Below are 17,320 nucleotides of genomic sequence, written 5' to 3'. Positions count from 1 at the left end.
AATGCACTTGGTGTGACAGCTTCACCCTGATGTAGGCTTTAGCCAAAAAACAACCACACCATTGAGGGTTAAATGCACTTGGTGACAGGCGCAGCTTGCCCCTGATTTTGTATATGGCCAAAAAATGAACAGACTATTGCTGGTTAAATGCACTTGGTGTGACAGCTTCACCCTGATGTAGGCTTTAGCCAAAAAACAACCACACCATTGAGGGTTAAATGCACTTGGTGACAGGCGCAGCTTGCCCCTGATTTTGTATATGGCCAAAAAATGAACAGACTATTGCTGGTTAAATGCACTTGGTGTGACAGCTTCACCCTGATGTAGGCTTTAGCCAAAAAACAACCACACCATTGAGGGTTAAATGCACTTGGTGACAGGCGCAGCTTGCCCCTGATTTTGTATATGGCCAAAAAATGAACAGACTATTGCTGGTTAAATGCACTTGGTGTGACAGCTTCACCCTGATGTAGGCTTTAGCCAAAAAACAACCACACCATTGAGGGTTAAATGCACTTGGTCGCAGCTTGTGCTGGCGCACCACAAGACACAAAATGGCCGCCGATCACCCCAGAAAAATGAGACTGACAAACGGTCTGTGCAGCCTAAAAACAGTGAGCAATTGAGGATCAGCAGCTCAATGATCCACAGCTGCAGATCGATCAGTTAATCAAGTCCTTTGGAGGAGTTAATCTGCCTAATCTCGCCCTACTGTCGCAGCCGCAACCTCTCCCTACGCTAATCAGAGCAGAGTGACGGGCGGCGCTATGTGACTCCAGCTTAAATAGAGGCTGGGTCACATGGTGCTCTGGCCAATCACAGCCATGCCAATAGTAGGCATGGCTGTGATGGCCTCTTGGGGCAAGTAGTATGACGCTTGTTGATTGGCTGCTTTGCAGCCTTTCAAAAAGCGCCAAGAAAGCGTCACAAAAGCGCGAAGAAAGCGACGAACACCGAACCCGAACCCGGACTTTTACGAAAATGTCCGGGTTCGGGTCCGTGTCACGGACACCCCAAAATTCGGTACGAACCCGAACTATACAGTTCGAGTTCGCTCATCCCTATCAGCCAGCCTATGCCATGATGCCAGCAACAAGCAGTGTTTTTTTTTTTGGGGGGGGGGGGGCGCCACAAGGTTAGCTCGCACAGGGCGCCTGAACACCTAAGGCCGGCCCTGCTTGTGACAGAAGAAGACAAAGTCACTGGCTCCAGAAGATGCATACAGTTCACCAGAGCATCGCCGCTTCTTCAAACAGCTAATCATGGGGTGCAGGGGATTGGATCCTCGTCGATCAGATTGAGGACCTATCTTGAGAATAGGACATCAATATTCTAGTCCCAGAAAACCTCTTTGATAACAAATTCACAGATGCAATGGGCACTGTAATGTAAATGATAATGTGATGAACCTCTTTGGAGCATGTTGGCCATTTTTTCTTCAGAAAGCACAGCTTTAAGGTTTATTTCAGTGGTCCACAATAGAGGTCTTCAGGAGGCAAGGCTCTGGTCTACAAAAAAATTTATGTATGTCTCTGCAGAACACACTAGAAACTAGAAACACATTTCAGTGGGGTTCACACTAGAAACACATTTCAGTGGGGTTCACACTAGAAACACATTTCAGTGGGGTTGGCTAATGTCTCTGTTGGCCTCCTGAATCTCTTCCAACAGATAATGTTAGTGTTGCACTTTTTCTTATAGGGAAGTAGCACCATCACATCAGCTGACCATATACGTCAGATAAATGTTGGGCTAACTCACCAATTTTAGCAGGACCGGCCTCAAAAATGGCCCCTGACAGCTTCAACATACCCGATCCTTTTGTCCTCAGAAAAAATCAAGAGGTATCTGGCAGCATCTTTCTTTCTTTTCCCTATTCCTACTACAATCGTGCTCGACCAAACTGAGTGCGCATGTCCATAGAAGACAAAGAGAGTTTTAGAACAGAGGAACGCTCTTTCCTCAACTTTGTATGCACAGCTGAACAGCTAGGATTCGATCAGCTAGATCCCAATGCAAGATCTGCAACCTACTATCTTCCATGTGTCTAAGGCTAGGCTCACACAAGCGTTTGAGAGTTCTGGCAGGCAGTTCCAACAGTAGTTTAAGTCCGACCAATTCTTGGCATATTTTCCAGGTTGCTGCTGGATCTACGCTGGTCCCAATTATATTTAATGGGGCTGGCGGGCATTAAGACAGCTTCCAGGAATGCTGGATCCAGAGAGCTCCGGCAGGCTGTTCCCCACCGGAACAGCCTGCCAGAGCTCTCAGATGTTAGTCTGAAACTAGCCTTATCTGGGAAGAGAGGACTTAGAGCCCTATGGAGTGTACATGCTATCTGTGCACCCTCTGATCTTATAGTGACTATATCTGGTGGCATCCTACCTTACAGAGCAGGCAGCTCATAATGACACTGTAAGGTGCCCTATTCTACAGGTTGCTTTCCTTGTAGCAGACAACCGCTAAATCTCCATTGAACTATATTACTTTATCCTACACAGGTTTTACAGGACTGTAATATGGATGCATTTTAGGGCTACCTAAAGTCACTTAGATCTCCTAGAACTCTATTAAATTGAACTTGTATCATCAACAGAACTTGAACTGTCTTCAGTCTAGGTGAAGCAGCAGTAATAAAATGCAGACAATACAGTATACGGTATTATGGACATTCATTACTATGCCAATGTTCTGTGATCGCCATCATTTGAGTTTTTTCTGACCACACGAATATTTCAAATCCACTGTCTCCGATTTTAATTCCAATGGCAGCACTTATTAGATAGTGAGTCATTTATACGCAGTGATTATACATAGAGACGATTGGAGTGAATTGCTTTGCATAAAAATCGCAACTTGTCAACCCAGCCTTAGGTATCAGAATTTTCCTTGTACATAGAAATAGACTGAAAAATATTACGTTACAACCTGATCCGCCTGAGTACAAATGACCACAACTGAAAAGAAATCGCTGAACTTGTAGTATTTTGCCATCTAATCAGTTTGACCGATCTCCAAAGTCAATTAGCACCTGCCTTGAGGTTTCTTAATGTTTTGAAGCCCTACAACCTACCTACAGAAAATTATGGGTTTACTGCAGCCCGCAGCCCCTATGACTCAGCAGCCTGGGCTTGAAATTGCCAGAACTTTTGCAGATAATCACCCTCATAACAATAGTACAGTCTAATATTTTTTACACATATTTTCACAAATATGTGGAATGTGTATCATTCAGCAATTTGTGGTCCTTATGTTATGGTTTGGAATTTGCAGAGAGTGCATAGAAATACAGAGCAGGGCTCCAAGTGGCAAACACAAACCCGTCCTTAGCTAACACAACAAGCACCGACGAGCATGCCAAGTGGTCCCAATACTTTTTTCAGATACTGCAATACCATCCAATAGTATTCAGTAGCCTCTAACATACAAAGACATAAAAAAAAAATTGCAGCAGAATTGGTTTGGCACACCTACACCATTTACCGAGAGCGCCCTCCATTCTTCGAACAGCCTACAAATGTTTGCCTCACTACATTATTATGATAGTGTGCCAAACGTTCATGTGGCTTATGTATAAGCAAGAGGGGACATGCTTGAGCTTAATCACCACTTCTTGTAAAGGATCTCTATCAGGAGTGTTATGTGGTAGGTTTTTCCAAACAGTTCCAAAGGCTCACAAATCATCCTCCCATATGATCTCTCAACAAGCCTATATGACATTTTAGAAGAAAAAAAGTTTAGAAGAAGAGTCAGGCAAACATGAGTCTGGGTTTGCATCGAGAGAAATCAGGGGGAAAGAGAATGTCCTATAGCAACAATTATTTGGGCAGAGTCATAACTTGATGCTCCTAGGCTCCAACGCAAAATCTGTAACATGGCCCCCAAGTAGTGTTGAGCGAATTGAAGTTGACAAAGTGGACTTCGATCTGAATTTCAGGGAAAATTAGATTCGCCGCAAAGCCAAATTTCCTCATGTTTCGTGGTAGTGAATCAATTTTCCCTAAAATGGTGGTTTAAAAAAATGTATACTCAACTCACGCCATGGCCATCTGGATTATAGATCCCACGCGAAATCTCACCATCATCACGCACCACACGAGATTTTACGCTGGATCTTTATTCAACATGGCCGTGGCGGACTCTTCATGATCAAATGGGTAAGATGAGTATTTTTAATTATTTTTAACAGATTAACCCCCGACAGCCCTTAATAGTCATCTCAGATGTGGCGATCAGTGATGAACATGGCTTTGAGGGGTCCACACACATTAGACTGACATTACACACTGACATTAGACACACTCATGTGGCTGACAGATATTCCTCCTGACTCCCCCTTCCCCCCCATACAGGTGCATGGCTTGAGTTGGCTGAGTGTGTACATGTTCTTAAAGAGTAAGGGAAACAGTTTTATCTCTCGAGAACAAAGACATGAATAATCAGGTATGCAAATATTCATGATGACCAAACCTCTTTCCCCAACATCTGCCTTTGGGGACACCACCATAGACATTAGATGGATGGCCATTCCTGCCAAAATCAGGGGTTTGACCAAAGCTAATTTAGTGTGCCTATAAATAATAATAATTTTGTGACAGCCCTAAAGAAAACTCACATCTTATCCTTCGTGCTTACTGAAATGGGATTTGGAAGATGTACCTCCTGCCCAGACATTATCCCTATGGGGAGATGCAGTTTCCTATCACAGTCTAATCAAAGTCTCTCTGTACATTTAACAAAAGTGATGGAAAGGCATTCCTTGCCTGCAGTACCATCTTACCACCTATGCGAAGCGCTGTATGCGGCTGCTCTAGAGCTTTCATGCAAGAAAGTACACGAGCCTATGAATTAAATGTCTCAGAAACATTTGCAGTTTGATCAATAGCTACTGAATTATTCATTGTGAAGCAATGGATATGTCCTTGTTTTAATCAGCAGAAGTCCTAAAAAAATAAATTATAAGCCCACATGATGCATAGAATAGGTAAAAGAGCTAATTGGAATAAAAATGATGTACCAAGGAACTCATTTGTGTGATCTCAGATGAGACTGATGATGGCAATGGCTGTCTCACCTTTTAACACATCTCATCCGAAAATCAGGAATATATTCCTTACACATTTAACTTGTGTTTTACCCATCAAAAATTTCCATAATAGAGGGAATGGGGCAATTTACATGAATCATTCCTCTTTGCTTGTCAGTGCTGGAACATCCGCCATAAAGTGCACATCTATACAAGGACACTATCAGCATTCGACTTCTAATGCAGCATCGGGGGTAAAGTCTACATGTAATACAATCCAAAATCCAGTATGGAAAAACTATTTTATAAACCCTATAGAGATGAGTCAATTTCCCCAAATTTGTTGGATTGGATTCGATCGAATCAGCCATCAGATTTAATTCAGTCCAAATCTACAGTGCCCCAATTGCCCTGAAAATTCATGTATAATACTCTGAGGTTTCCAGGGAATGGCAGTGAACCTTCCCCATTATATTCTGAGGAAGAACCCAAATCAAAAGTGTTGTGATTACCTAGAAAAGTCTTTTTCTCCTTGATTCCCTGAATAGACTCACACAAAATTCAGGTTTGGTACAAACAGAACTTTTTGAAAAATGTGGTGGAATTTCCAAATTTGACAATTTGGTCATATCTACAGATATCTACAAGGGCACTAACCTTTGAAAAACGACATTTCAGATCTGAGAATTGTTGAGCGTTAGGATTACGGAGACATTTCTTGGTCTCTAAAATTAGTGTTTGGAGATCTAATTAAAATGTACAGATTTATGAATGGACCGTACAGAGATCTATCCAATGCTCTTGTTAGATAACTAGGCCAGTAACTATGACAAGGGGACATTGTCAACATCTATAGGATAGAAGGTTTCACTATCAGCATAAAATAAGATTCTTTACTGTAAGAGCAGTGAGACTATGGAGCTCTTGCCAGAGGATACTTAAAGTTACCTCTCTGGCTCTTCAGGCTCTGAGAAAAGTCTATATCCTAATTGCTATGGAGAAACATGATTGATTAAATATTTTAATCAGAGTTCTGTCTTAAACTCAATGAAGATGATCTGGCAGCAGCTTATTAAGGAAAATCTGAAGACCAAGCAAATACCAGAACTTTCTCAACAGCAATGTAAAAAGTAATTTAAATTATCAAAATCTTTTCAGTGTAAATTTGTGGAATAAAGGTGAATAATACATGTAACTGGGAGGTTTCTTTTTTGCATAAAAAGAAAAGACTATGGGGATTTATAAATCGCTTTTCCTGTTTTGGGGCTTTAAAAAGTCACAGACCATGGGGCTCACCATATTTGTACAAAAATGTGCGACTTTTCTTGACACTTATTAGTTTTTAAATGTGTTATGAAAATTGAATGCGAATTACTGGGGATGGTCTGAGTCTCAAACTTTTTCACATATTTAACAATAGAAAAGTTAGAAAACTGCACAATTTTGGTTACATTTCTGACTTTAGGACAGTCCAAAATATGGCAAATTTATTAAGAGAAATGTGCCTTTTTATAAATTTGATGCAATTCATTCCAACAAACTTTTTTTTAATGACGCATAAAACATCATACTTAAAGAGGACCTTTTTTATGAGTCCGAACATTGTAAGATAACTATCTGGACATGTAGACCAGGGATCTCACTGCACTTACTATTATCCCTGGGCGCCTCTCCGTTCGCCCGCTATGGCCCCGTTACCTTCTCCCGCGCAGTATGATAATTGCTACTATCGGTAAACCAGGGAGGAGTCTACGCTGTTTCACCCTGGGCGTTCCTTCTCCCTGGCTGTAGCGCTGTCCAATCGCAGCGCAGAGCTCACAGCCTGGGAGGTTTTTGCGCCTGCTAGGCTGAATAGAAAAGCACACGGGTTGAGGATCATTCCCTGGCCTGTCCTTAGTCTATAAGCTCCTTTGCCTATGAAGTCACTGCTGGGAATAGCGGGATGTGCTTCGTTCAGTGGTGGAATGTGGTACTAAGGGGACATCACTACTGAGTTAGCGGTCTTGAATAGCCATGGCAGGGGGAGCGTTGTGGTGGTTTTGGGATTGGGCCCATTCAAAAACTTGCTATGGGGCCCAGTCTTTTCTAGTTATGCCCCTTGCCCTCGCTCGTGCAAGTGCTGTGTCCTCGTCAAAGTTTAACTGCACACCGTCTCCCTTGTAGAGTAGGTACAGTGTAACTACAACAGCGTGTAATTAAATAGTCTGTAACACTCGCATGAGCACTGCGACCCCTTCAAACAGCTGATCATCAGGGGTCCCAGGAATCAGACCTCTGCTGATCTGAAATTAATGACCTATCCTGAGGATAGTATTATACCACTGCACAACCCCTTTAATGAATGTGGGCTTTTTCCTTCTTCAGGTATCCTTTACCTAATTTTACATTTTGTTTCATGTATAGCAAAGATGTAATGATGAGTAAATTATCTTTTGACGTTCTATACACCAGGCACTAAACAAAACATTTACAAAACCTTTTTGAGACAACCACCCAAAAATTTCAATAAAAATGTTCTGACTGAAAATGACCAATATACATAAAGGAATTTAAAAACTTCTAGTTATAACCACCCTTGTACGAGTTTGTATATGAGCGAGAACTGTCAATCACTTCCGTGGATGGGGGAAGCAGGACTCAAATGCCTCATCAAGCATCTGAAACCCCTGTGATCTAGAGCTGGAGCCTCTCTTTGCGCTAAAATTTTTATTTTTACAGAATGTCAATTTCTGTGACAGTATTGCTAATACTACTAATAATAATAATCAAAAATAGATTTTTTTCACCGATTACCATTAGATAATTATTTTCACATAGTAATGTGCATGAAAAAGTATTTTGCATCAAAATCCCATCATGTTCATACAGTACTAACAGTATATAGTATTGGGGAAGAACTGTGACAACAAATCTGAAAAGAAACAATAGTTGTCACAAATAAAAATAAATGAATGGTGGAATCTGTCTGATAATGCAGAAATGGTATATGGAGTTTTTGACATCCGTATAGGTCAAGTTTTGGTGGCATTAAGTTCACGTGCATCAATTTTTGGGATCACATACCTTATGGAGGCCTCTAGCAGCTTCTGTCACTTGGATTTCCTCCTCTGGTGCCTCCAAAATACCAGCTACCAGTGATTCAATCTGGGAAGTAACAACTGGGCAATTTTTCATTGGAGTTAAAAAAATACCCCTTGTTTTAGGTGACTTTTCAAAATAAGCTGTTGTGGCTGTACATGAGGATTAACACTATATCTGACCATGATATGACTTGATTTTTACAGGTTTCACCAGTTTCCCCATTTGTAGGTTTTATCCCTAATTGTCAGTTTTAACTGAGCTAGTGCATGTAGGCTAGCTGCTATGGTGTCTGCCAAACACAACATACAGAGAAGAGAGCCTTATCCCCTCATCATCAGAAGCAGCAGCATTTGAAACATTATACTGTAATGAGCAGTGTAGCTGTAAATCCATCACTGGGGTGAAACAGTAAAACACTTATTACATACAACAGCAAAATTTTTGTGCATTTGTGCCTCTGTCTTCCTTAAATATGTCACTCCTACTCCTCCCCCTCCCCATATACTTCAATGGACAGCATGTAACCTGATTATTCTGTGACCTCATTGAGTCCATGTTGTCTCAAGACAGATTTCATCTTCAAATTGAGGTTGAATTATTGGTGTGGGAGGCAGGAAATAGAGAAAGAAGTGGCTCATAATTAGAGAAAAAGGCATTTTCTGTAATAAGATGTAATACAAAATGTCCTATATTTACTTGTACGATTGATATATGCAAAGTTTGTTGAACGTGCAATGCCTATTTAGAGGATTTTACCATCTTAAATGGGATTTGCCATGTTAAAAAGTTATCCCCTGTCCAAAGGATACCATTTTTGGTGATTTCTTTATAATTTTCAAAGTCACTATATATAATATATATTAAAAATATCTTTGCTATGCCTAAAATATATCAAGACTTCATGTTCTGTGAGAGGCATCACTAGGGCCATAGACAAAATGGACAGGAGGGGACCGAGCTCTGTGTTCAGCTATCTCTGGAACTCTCTAGAAATGAATGGAGCGGCTGAGTGCATTTCTGACCAACCGTTCAACTCATTTCCGTTTGTTTCATTCTCATGAACGGTGGGGGTTCTAGTGGTAGGAACCCTACCGTTCTAATAATTATCCCCTACCCTGTAGATAGGGGACAACTTAAACAGTTTATCAAAATGTTTTTTAACAGACCTCTTCAGAGTGACTGTACACATGGCAGGCTTCATACTTACCTAGTCTCTGCCACTGGTTTCGGGTGGCATTGCTCCATGGCCACTTTCGCAGGTCGAAGGTCTCTAGGGATCAACAACATCCCATTGACAGTCATCACGTGACTGCTGCAGCCAATCACTGACTGCAGTGATGACCTGTCAACCAAGTTACTGGCTCAGGTGACAGGTACTGCTTTGATGGTGATTGGCTGCATCTGTCATGCAACACCCGTTAACAGAATGTTGATTCCCAGAGACCCACGACCTTCCGAGGCAGCAGTATAGTGATGCAGCCAAAATATCCACTGCGGGTCCAGCCACTCTGAAGAGGTTTGGACTCTGAAGTTTAATCTTGGATAACCCCTTTAATATGATTGGGATACCCCTGCAATGATCTACAATACTAGTACCAACCTATGTACAGATAGGCTTCAGTTTCTTAAAAAAATGCAATATTCCCACCCAGTTTATGATAACAGTCCTGGAATTCCTTCGTCCAATCTATGACTACATAGAGAAAAATATAGGACTTCATCTATATATATTTGACTTTGTACAAATATCGAAGGGTAACCAAACTGCATGCAAAGACTAATTACTATTAAAACAAGAATTACATCTTACTTGCTATGACTGCTGGACCATTTTGACCTCCTTCTGGCTTCACCCATAGTTCTACAGTGAAAGTTTCACGAGGTATTTGCTGCTCGGCTTCTGGATTTAACACCAACCGGCTGTGTGCACCAGAAAAGTAAATGGAGCCTTCAACAGGATTGTTCTTTTGAAGTGAAAAGGGTGCAGAGTAATTTGGTAATATCCTTTGCATATTACTTAACTCTGTATCTCTAGGATATCTTCTGTTTATTTTAGTGGAGCAAAATGTTCCTGCGTATTTTTAGTGCTTCTCCTGGGGGACAGTCGGCTGGACCTTTTTGAAAGGTGTCTGTATTTGTTATTGCGGATCATGTTCCAGTCATTGGTGGCCTCTAATGTAGCTGATGTGTCTGTGATTGTACCTCTGCTTTCACCTCTGTTTTGCTTTTTTATGCTACAGTCCTCTGGTCCATCTTCTGATAGGCATTCAACACTCTTCTCTACTGTCCTGAACTGGTACTCTCGTTTAGGGTACACTTCATGAGGATGGAGCTGGAGATTAACTAAGGTTCTTCTTTCTTGACCAAGTCTACAAGAATCTTTCATAGACAGTAACCTCAATTGCTCAGCTCTTAAAACCAGTTCTCGCTTGTATTTAAGAATGGGGTCTTCTCTATGCGGCCTTCCCCAACAAGTCAATAAAAAAAAGGTCAAAGAAAGTATCTCCAAGCATCGCATCTTGGTCCTCACCACCCAAACACCTCTACTACAATGGAGGAACACACAAGGACCACCGAAAACCTCAATGAATAGGAATGTGCATATGTGTTTACACAATGTCTGCCTCTTTTATTAGGTTCTGGTGTTTTTCTTCGCCGGTATCAATAAAAGCATGAATGTCTTCCATGTTGCAGAATCTGGTCTTGGTTCCTCTGTTGTGCTGGACATTCATGCCTTGGCTTCATTATAAACTGTTTGGTGATTGTCCAATGTTCACCCTTCATTTCATCTTCTCCTCATGTTTCGTCTTGACATTTTCTCGCTCCAGCAGCTAGTAGTTTTTTTGCGTAGGGCAGGAGCTATGGGATGAAAATTTTAGCCTGATGTAGATGTGATGTTACAGCCCCTGATGGATTCCTAACATATGTTCCTGGGCCAGATGTTGAGTGGACACGTGTAGCTAACATATGTTTAACACATGTTATCCACATCCATATTTCTCCCCCATTCAAACTTCACATACAGCTCTCTTGCAAAATTTCGCTTCCTCTACCTCTGATCCATGTATTTATGTAATTGTTTTCTTCTTCTCTTTTCTCTTTTGTGTGTGCAAAAAAGAGAAGCAAATGAGACAGGCCTAATGGGATTAAAGGGGATGTAAAGCAAGCGGCAGCTTGAGCGAAACAAGCAGCAACGACAAAATTCACAGTAGGACTAAAGGTAAGGTTCAATGTTCTCATATAATAAATACTCCTAGGAAAAATAAGATAAAGTCCTTACCTGAGATAGTTATATACAATAAAATGCACAATGTACACACAGCAGGTAATTAACACGTTATGCATAACAAAAAGTACTAAAGCACTGTGTTGTGCATAGCGACAAAGATGACAGCTAACTTAGTGCCTGTGATATAGTAGAGTATAGATAAATTTTGCATAGGGATCTTGCATATGAATGTGGGGCAGGTGGGTGGTCTTTTTGCCAAGTGCTATAAAACCGTCAAAGGCGAAAGATGCTAGGAGTAATGCACCAGTACTGATGACTGTGGGGTGGGTGGTCCTGCAGGATGTTACGTTTCCTCAGACTTTTTTCAGATTCCCATATTCTCATGAACCTGTTATGCTCCAAATTCCTATAGGAAATGAAAAGAGAAAATCTAGTAAGGAAATGGAATTAATGCATAAAATGCTGTAATAGAAACAAATGATCACTCTATCTCGATCACTATCTGTAGCATCAGCACTTATGTATTAGCAATAATAAATGATGATAATAAAGAACATCTCTTTCAGTCTGCTAAATTTATCAAGAAAATGTGCACAATGTCTATATGCCAACATAGAGTTCCTATGAGTATGGTATCACTGCGCTACACAACATTTTGCCTCTCTAGGAAAGAATACTTTGGATATGGCATGCGATGGGCCATTTCTGTCCTCATGAATTCATAGTGGAAAACCTACATGTCTTTGTATGAAACTGGAGGCATAGTATTGGCCCACACATTTCTTTGGGTGCTATATTAGGGATTTGCACAATACGGATTCATTATACAAGCATGCTCTAAAACTCTTAGGCTGAGTTCACACGGGCGTGACGGATTTGTTCAGGATGCGTTCCGGGTGTACTGCGGCAAACCCGAGCGAGTAGGTACCCAATTGCAGTCAGTTTTGACTGCGATTGCGTTCCATTGTTCAGTTTTTATCCGCGTGGGTGCAATGTGTTTTGCACGCGCATGATAAAAAACCGACTGTGGTACCCAGACCCGAACTTCTTCACTGAAGTTCAGGTTTGGGATTGGTGCTGTGTAGATGTTATTATTTTCCCTTATAACATGGTTATAAGGGAAAATAATAGCATTCTTTAATACAGAATTGAGGGTCAATTGAGGGTTAAAAACGAAATAATAATTAACTCACCTTGGATGCTTGCGATTTTCACTCAGCCCCATTCACTTCTAAGGGGCCTGCGTTGCGTGAAAAATGCACAATATAGAGCATGCTGCGATTTTCACGCAACGCATAAGTGATGCGTGAAAATCACCGCTCATGTGCACAGCCCCATAGAAGTGAATGGGTTCGGATTCAGTGCGGGTGACCATATGCATTACATCTTTCCTAAATCCCCACACACACATGCACTTGACTTAGCTGAGCTTTCAAGTGTGTTCAGTGAGGGGAGAGGGGACTATGCCTCTGCCAGAAAACTCTTCTAGTGGTTTGTAACCACTAAGAACTAAAACGAACAGCAGACCTCCGACATCTGCTCTTGAGCAGAGTTAATACATACACATTAGATAATTGTCTGTTCCTGCCTTAATCAACTAAACTTGCATGGTCAGCCCTAGCCAGCAGTGAATTTTGATGATTGCAGCGAACTACTGTTTATGGCAGCCGACTTCTAATAGGAACAAAATACAGGCTAACACCTGCTGAAAACTGCTGGTGTTTTAGGGAAAAAACATTTTGCAATTCTCCTTGCTGCCCTGTTGTGTTAAGTTTGGGTATTGCAAGTTATGCAATGCAACAAAAACTCTCTCTCTCTCTATATATATATATATATATAAAATGCCATATTTTTCAAACTATAAGACGCACTCCCCCCCCCCCCCCAAAAAAAAAGTGATGGAAAAGTGGTAGTGCATCCTATAGTCCAAATGCTAATGACCTCTACTATTATACATTTTCAGCATGCGGGAGGCATGGGGACCAGCGAAGGAAGCACTGCCCTGCGCTGGCTCTAATCACCCTCCCTGGTCATCTTCTGGGCCCCGCTCTGTACTGTGTCCTGATGACAGTACAGCATTAGGATGTTGTGCACGTAGGCTCGCACTATGACATGACACTGTGCAATGTCCGGTCACAGTGCAGTCCGGAAGAAGACCAGGGATCGGTGAGTGAGTGGCAGTGCCATCCGGAGCAGGTGATGTTGATGGAGGTCTGATCTGAGGCTATTGGAGGCTGGGGGGTATGATGGGGGGCTGATTCGAGGCTGATGGAGGCTGGGGAGTCTGATCTGTGGCTGATGGATCTTGGGCGGTCTGAGGGTCTGATCTGAGGCTGATGGAGCTTGGGGGTCTAATCTGAGGCAGATGAGCTGGGAGTCTGAGTGTTTGATCTGAGGCTGATGGAGCTTGGGGGTCTGATAAGGGTCTGATCTGAGGTCTGATGAAGAATGAAGGTCTGATTTTGGGGTCTGATGAAGAATAGGGGTCTGATATTAGGGTCTGATGAAGAATGGGGGTTTGATTTGGGGGTTTGGTGAGGATTGGGAATCTGATCTGAGGTCTGATGAAAAATATTTTTTGCTTATTTTCCTTCTCCAAATCCTAGTAGCGTCTTATAGTCCGGGGCGTCTTGAAGTCCAAAAATATGGTACATATATTTATATATATTTTTTTTTAACTATATACTGTATATATATACAGTGAGGAACATAAGTATTTGAACACCCTGCAATTTTGCAAGTTCTCCCACTTAGAAATCATGGAGGGGTCTGAAATTCACATCGTAGGTGCATTCCCACTGAATGGGACAGAATTTTTTTTAAAAAATCAGGAAATCACATTGTATTTTATTTGTCTTGCACTGCTGAACATAAGTATTTGAACACCTGAGAAACAGCAAGAATTCTGGCTCCCAAAGACCTGTTACTGTGCCTTTAAAAAGTCCACCTCTACTCCACTCATTAATCTAACGTTAAAGACCCCTGTCCACCCCACAGTCAGACGCCAACTACTACCATGGGCAAGACCAAAGAGCTGTCAAAAGACACCAGAGACAAAATTGTGGACTTCCACAATGCTGGAAAGGGCTATGGGGCAATTGCCAAGCAGCTTGGTGAAAATAGATCAACTGTTGGAGCAATTGTTAGAAAATGGAAGAGGCTAAAGACGACTGTCAGTCTCCCTTGGACTGGGGCTCCATGCAAGATCTTAACTCGTGGGGTTTCACTGATGATAAGAAAGGTAAAGGTGAGGAATCAGCCCAGAACTACAAGGGAGGAGCTGGTCAATGACATGAAGAGCTGGGACCCCAGTTTCAAAGGTCACTGTCGGTAGAACAGTACATCGTCATGATTTCAAATCATGCATTGCACGAAAGCTTCCCCTGCTCAAGTCATCACACGTCCAGGCCTGTCTGAAGTTTGCCAATGACCATCTGGATGATCCAGAGGAGGCATGTGAGAAAGTAATGTGGTCAGATGAGACCAAAGTAGAACTTTTTGGTCTAAACCTCACTCGTCGTGTTTGGAGGAATAAGAAGGTTGAGTTGCATCCCAAGAACACCATCCCTACTGTGAAGCATGGGGGTGGTAACATCATGCTTGGGGGTGCTTTTCTGTGAAGTGGACAGGACTACTGCACTGTATTAAGGATAGGATGAATGGGGACATTTATTATTCATCCCTAAGATTACCCCCTCTGATGACGTCGAGACCTATCTGGCAGTGTTCAAAAAGGTGGCCGTGAGGGAGAAGCTACCCCAAGATCAATGGGCTGAGGTCGTCGCTCCGTTCCTGGCATCCGGACCCCAGCAGCTGTTTTTCGATTTACCGGATGATCAAGTGGCCGATTACCTGACAGTAAAGGGTGAGATTCTGGCAAAACTGGGGGTAAATGTGTTGCTCCGGGCCCAGTGGGTGCATCAGTGGGAGTTTAACCCAGCTGAACCTGCGAGACCTCAGTATTTTGATCTGTTACACCGGTTGCAAAAATGGCTATAGCCTGACGTGCTGAGTTCCACTGCTATGCTGGACTGTCTGTTGGCTCATGTCTTCTGGTGGGCTTTGCCATACCCTCTCCAGCACTGGATCGGCCAGGTGTCTCCTGGTAATGATCTTGAGATGGTCAACCTGGTGGAGCACTATGAGGCTACCAGGAATCTAAAGGGGGGTTCTTTTGGGAGGGGGCAGTCAAACCCCAGAAATCTACACCCCAGACCTGGCGGCTGGTGCCAGGAAAACCCGCCCGGGATGTACCCCCTGAAGACCCAGCTCCAATGGTCTGCTGGTTGTGTCAGGAGCCTGGCCACATAAGGGCCGACTGTCCCCATCGGGGCGAACCCATGGATACTAACTATGGCTACCGCCGCTCATTGTATGCCAGGAAGCTGTGTGCAACAGGTACCCCGGAAAGTATAGACAATAGCCACCTGTGCCAGGTGGAAGTGGGAGACACTCTTGCGGTAGCTCTGCTGGACTCAGGGAGTCTGGTGTCCCTGATAAGAGCTGCCCTGGCGCTGCCCGCCGAGTATACTGGCCAAAAAGTCAGGGTCGTGTGCATCCATGGAGACTTAAAGGACTATCCCACTGCCCTGGTGTCTCTGTCCACGGTAGCCGGCGTATGGACTCACAAGGTGGCCGTCGCTACCAATTTACATTATGAACTTATAATTGGGAGAGACTTCCCAGGTTTCCCGGCACTGTGGCCTGATATGAAAGTTACCAATACCCGTGAGACAGGTGTAACCCCAGCAGAGTGACCTTACTCAAGGGGGAAACCAGAACCCTGGGAACCTGAGACAGAAGGGCCAGCGGTAGGGGTGACCACCACTTCGGTGGAAGAGGGGGAGACAACCCTGCTGAGTGTAATGGTGGGAGATGTGGAGTATTTGTCACTGGGTCCTAAATTTGCAGACCTCAATGTCTCCAGTGAAAATTTCAGAACCGCACAACACCGGGACCCAACATTATTCCGGGCCTGGGAGAATGTAGTAATAATTTATGGTGAACCACAAAAACCTGGGGCCGAGTCGATGTTTCCCCATTTTGTCGGTCACCAGGAAATGCTGTATCGGGTAAACCAACTACAGGGTGAGCATATTGAACAGCTGGTGGTGCCCAAGGCGTATCGCAAGCTCGTATTAGAGCTTGCCCACCAACATGTTCTTTGGGGTCATCTAGGGTGGCAGAAAACGCAGGACCGGATACTACAGCAGTTTTACTGGCCCAGTGTGTTCAGAGAGGTAGAAGAGTTTTGTAAATCTTGCCCAACCTGCCAGATAAATAGCCCCAGCCACAATTCCGTAGTCCCCTGGTACCTCTCCCGATTATCGAGGTTCCGTTCGAGCGAATCGCTATGGATCTCATAGGCCCAGTACCAAATTCCACTAGAGGGCCCCAACACATCTTCGTCGTCCTAGACTATGCCACTCGGTACCTGGAGGCGGTGTCCCTGCGACATACATCGGCCAAACTCATAGCTAAGGAGTTAATGGAGATGTTTTCCCGAGTGGGTGTACCTAAAGAGGTTCTGACTGACCAAGGGACCCCTTTTATGTCCAAGGTGATGAGAAAACTATGTAAGTTGCTCTACATAAAACAGCTACGGACATCCGTGTATCATCCATAAACAGGATGGCCTGGTAGAGAGATTTAATCAAACATTATTATTTTTTAAAAGAGTGGTGTCTAAGGATGGGAGGGACTGGGACGTTCTTCTGCCCTATCTCATGTTCGCAGTGCAAGAGTTTCCCCAGGCCTCTACTGGGTTCTCTCCCGTCGAACTGCTATATGGCAAACACCCTCGCGGTCTGTTGGACATAGCCAAGGAAGCATGGGAACAACAACCCACACCACACAAAAGTGTTATTGAGTACGTCACCCAGATGCAAGGACGGATGGAGACAGTGTTGCCTCTGGTCAGGGAGCATATGGAGACAGCACAGTGAGCCCAGAGTAGAGTCTATAATCGGCAGACTCGGGTCCGG

At 43.2% G+C, this 17,320-nt stretch overlaps 1 protein-coding gene across 1 annotated transcript in view; it reads right to left on the bottom strand.

Annotated features, from left to right (window-relative positions):
• The window catches only part of PAPPA2 (pappalysin 2), a 209,485-nt gene that overhangs the window by 178,401 nt on the left and 13,764 nt on the right, over positions 1-17,320 (bottom strand). Inside the window, exon 2 of the mRNA XM_044301283.1 lies at positions 9,918-11,742. Within this exon, the coding sequence (XP_044157218.1) occupies positions 9,918-10,119 (202 nt within the window). The 5' untranslated portion in view covers positions 10,120-11,742. The remainder of the gene's footprint in view (positions 1-9,917; positions 11,743-17,320) is intronic.

This window comes from Bufo gargarizans, chromosome 7 (genome assembly GCF_014858855.1).
Source record: "Bufo gargarizans isolate SCDJY-AF-19 chromosome 7, ASM1485885v1, whole genome shotgun sequence".
Taxonomy (NCBI): Eukaryota; Metazoa; Chordata; class Amphibia; order Anura; family Bufonidae; genus Bufo; species Bufo gargarizans.
The sequence above is the reverse complement of the archived record's forward strand: the minus strand, read 5'-3'. Positions and strand labels throughout refer to the sequence as shown.